The following is a 3,035-nucleotide window of genomic DNA, read 5'->3' as shown; positions in this document are numbered from 1 at the left end:
TACTCTCTACACTCACACATGCACGATCCCTTCACAATAAAAGTTTTTTTATTCTATGTTGCAATTGCTTATATTTAATTTTTGGATGTCGATCAGACAACCTTAAAATGGAACAATAGTAAAAATAGTACCAAATTGTCATGCAAAATTCAGCACATTTATTACTGTCAAGAAAAGCAAATACATAAATTGCAATAGAACAGTAATGTCAAATGTCAAAATCCATCCTTTATTTAACCTGTAGCCAGCTCAAAGGGCACTACTTACTGAGTCAATACCCGAACCACCACCCTTGCCAATGCTCCTACTAACACCCTGTAAGGGTTGTCTTAGCACGCGGTTCGTTCTTGACTCACCCCGACACTTGGAGTAGACACCAACTACATTATTTTTATTATTGTTATGAATAAAAATCCGCAAACACGATCAACTTTCACAGTTAAGAGCGTTCTTGATTTTCAGCACGGTGCAAGAAATGAGATGATTGACGGTATCCACCGATTCCACTGTGAGCTTGGCCGTAGGGAGACTGTTAACCAATATTTGGAAGGCTACTGTCAATAATGATCCACTTACTCTCGGGTTTGGATAACCGTTGCTAGTGGGCCCACGAGACCCATCAGGTACAATCGCAAACCCTGAAGGAAGAAGGGCAACATAAGTAGAATCTCCACCATTCATCACCACGTGCATGGCTGGAATGTCAACGGGTGCATACACCGCAAGCGACCCTGTCTCGTCTATACATGTCTCCTGGAGTATAAGCATGCTATTCTGTTTCGCATTAAAATTAACAATCAGCCCCCAAACTTTCACATATTTACATCAATTTTCCAACTGAGAATAGGACTTACACTTGCTCTGAGGAGGGAGACGCAGTTTCCATGATCTTGGCCTTTAGCAATGTGGGCCATTTCTTGCATGGGACCGCCATTGGATAGGATGTCCCACTCGCTTCTGAGGTGTTCATCGTGAAGGAAATCAAAGAGTCTCTGTGGGGATACCGGTAGCCAGACAGAAGTTGCAGCACTCAGAACAATGCCCGGGGGCTCTCCCGGGTCGTCCACACTCTTTCGGGTCATGATTTGGATATCTTCGTCCGCATTGCCAATACAAAGTTTGTTCCATTTGTTAGCGGTGGAAACACATACACCAGCGCAAAAGCTGTTGGTCATTCGTTGGGCAAGCTTCAACATGCTTCTTCGCCCACTAGCAGTTATGGCTACACGCAAAAGAAAGTGAGTTTTTCAGTTTTCAGTTTTCTCGTCCAATAAGAGACTTAAAAAGATCGATTGGCCTGCTTTTATTCTTTTTAACAAAAAATTGGGACGAGATTTACCGTTATGATTACGTGCGGGCACAGCAGATGACATGAGAATGGCAAGACATTCGCATTGTCGTTGGAGGGTAGCTATCCACCTTTGGGCACCAAATCCCATGCCAGAATTGATCAAAGTCCGGTAGAGATGATGAATTACACTCTCATCGTATTCAGCGTGTTCTATCCATGTAACCTAAAAGACAAATGAGCTCCCAACATTAAACTTTAAGAGTGTTTTTGCCAGCATAGAATTATGGAACTCTCTTTTGACTTTCTAGAAGTCCAATAGATAAGATAAGATAAATAGGACTTTTATATACGAAACAAACTGGAAAAATGACACACTCAACGAGGATGGCTCAGAGTACTTAAGTCAAATCACAGCGACTTAGATGCTCAGTGACAAAAAAAAAATAGAAGATCAATGGCTTGTGTACAGAAAAAAATTTTGGAGAAGAAATACAGATGTCTCACAATGGCGTGGGCCCTACATAATTAAATAATATCAAAAAATTACCTACCCACCCTCAAATGTGAGGTGTCGGTAGGGGTTCTGAACACCAATCATGACTCAAAATAGAATTAGCCATTATTTGATTTTCATTACATTACATTCTATTTTTCTCTCTCCTATTTTCAACCACACAATCTTCCATAAAATAATATTACACGTAAATCGAAAATTTTTCTTTCTTTTTCAACCACTCATTTTTCAAAAAACACTATTCTATACATTAAATTTTCCCCGTAATGGGGGCCAAACAGGGGCTTAATCTTCTTGGACAGGGTGGGCTAGTCCATTCAACAAAATAAAAAAATATATAACCCTTCTTTTGATATCTACTTTTCTCAAAATACCTTTTTTTTTCCTCTCTTATTTTTAATTACATATTTTTTAATAAAATAGTATTACTCATAAAACTAAAATTTTTCCTTATTTCTTAATAATAATCTATTGTATTAAAAATGTATAATAATAATGGACACAAATACTCTTAACCAATTTTTTATGAAGCCAAAATTTATACTTAACCATTTTGGGGACTATGCTATATGTACATCAAGTTTTACATAATGTCAAATGCACTCTATCATTTATCAGTTTAAAATACAATCAACTTTTTTATCCAATCTTTTCTCTCCACATTATTTTATGTCATCACTTATGTACCATTTTTATATACAAATAACATAATCCTTTGGTGCAAATTGTGTTTTGGTGCACACATTGGAGTTGCAATAAGATTCCATTTGCTGAGCTTCTTTTAAAAACATTTTCTAGTAAGATAAATACTTTCAAAAAATTATTCAAACATGTTCCAAAAATATATTATTAATATCAAAAACACATTTTGACTTTTCAAATCTTTGCTAAAGGGATTCTAATAAAGGTCTTATGTCCTTTTGTTGAAACTAAAGTGTCAATCCAGAATGTTGACACAAAATTCTTGCATGCGAAAAGTGTTCACATTAAATGTTCTCAACTAATTAGTTCCAAGGGTGTGGTCGGTTTCTTCAACAAACTTATTTAACACAAAAAGGCAAAAAAATACCTACTTTCGAGTGACTCAATAAATGTGAAGGAAACAACAAATAAAAGTAGTAACAAGTCAACGTGACAAAACATATTCGGAAGGAAGAATTTATACCTTGGAATAGCCATTAGGCATATCTTCCACTACACAACCGGAGGGAAGCCTCCTGCAGTTTGGCA

The 3,035-nt window shown here is 36.8% G+C and overlaps 1 protein-coding gene across 1 annotated transcript; it reads right to left on the bottom strand.

The window, feature by feature from the left end:
• Window positions 1–132: 132 nt before the first annotated feature.
• On the bottom strand, window positions 133–3,029 carry LOC111410766 (homeobox-leucine zipper protein ANTHOCYANINLESS 2-like). The gene is made up of 4 exons (XM_023041288.1): window positions 2,971–3,029; window positions 1,340–1,514; window positions 855–1,222; window positions 133–774 (listed from the first exon to the last, which is right to left on the bottom strand). The coding sequence occupies exons 1-4, from the start codon at window positions 2,989–2,991 to the stop codon at window positions 427–429; spliced, it is 912 nt and encodes a 303-aa protein (XP_022897056.1). The 5' UTR covers window positions 2,992–3,029; the 3' UTR covers window positions 133–426.
• Window positions 3,030–3,035: the final 6 nt, after the last annotated feature.

Source organism: Olea europaea, chromosome 15 (assembly GCF_002742605.1).
Source record: "Olea europaea var. sylvestris chromosome 15, O_europaea_v1, whole genome shotgun sequence".
Classification (NCBI taxonomy): domain Eukaryota; kingdom Viridiplantae; phylum Streptophyta; class Magnoliopsida; order Lamiales; family Oleaceae; genus Olea; species Olea europaea.
This window is presented reverse-complemented; position numbering and strand designations above follow the sequence as displayed.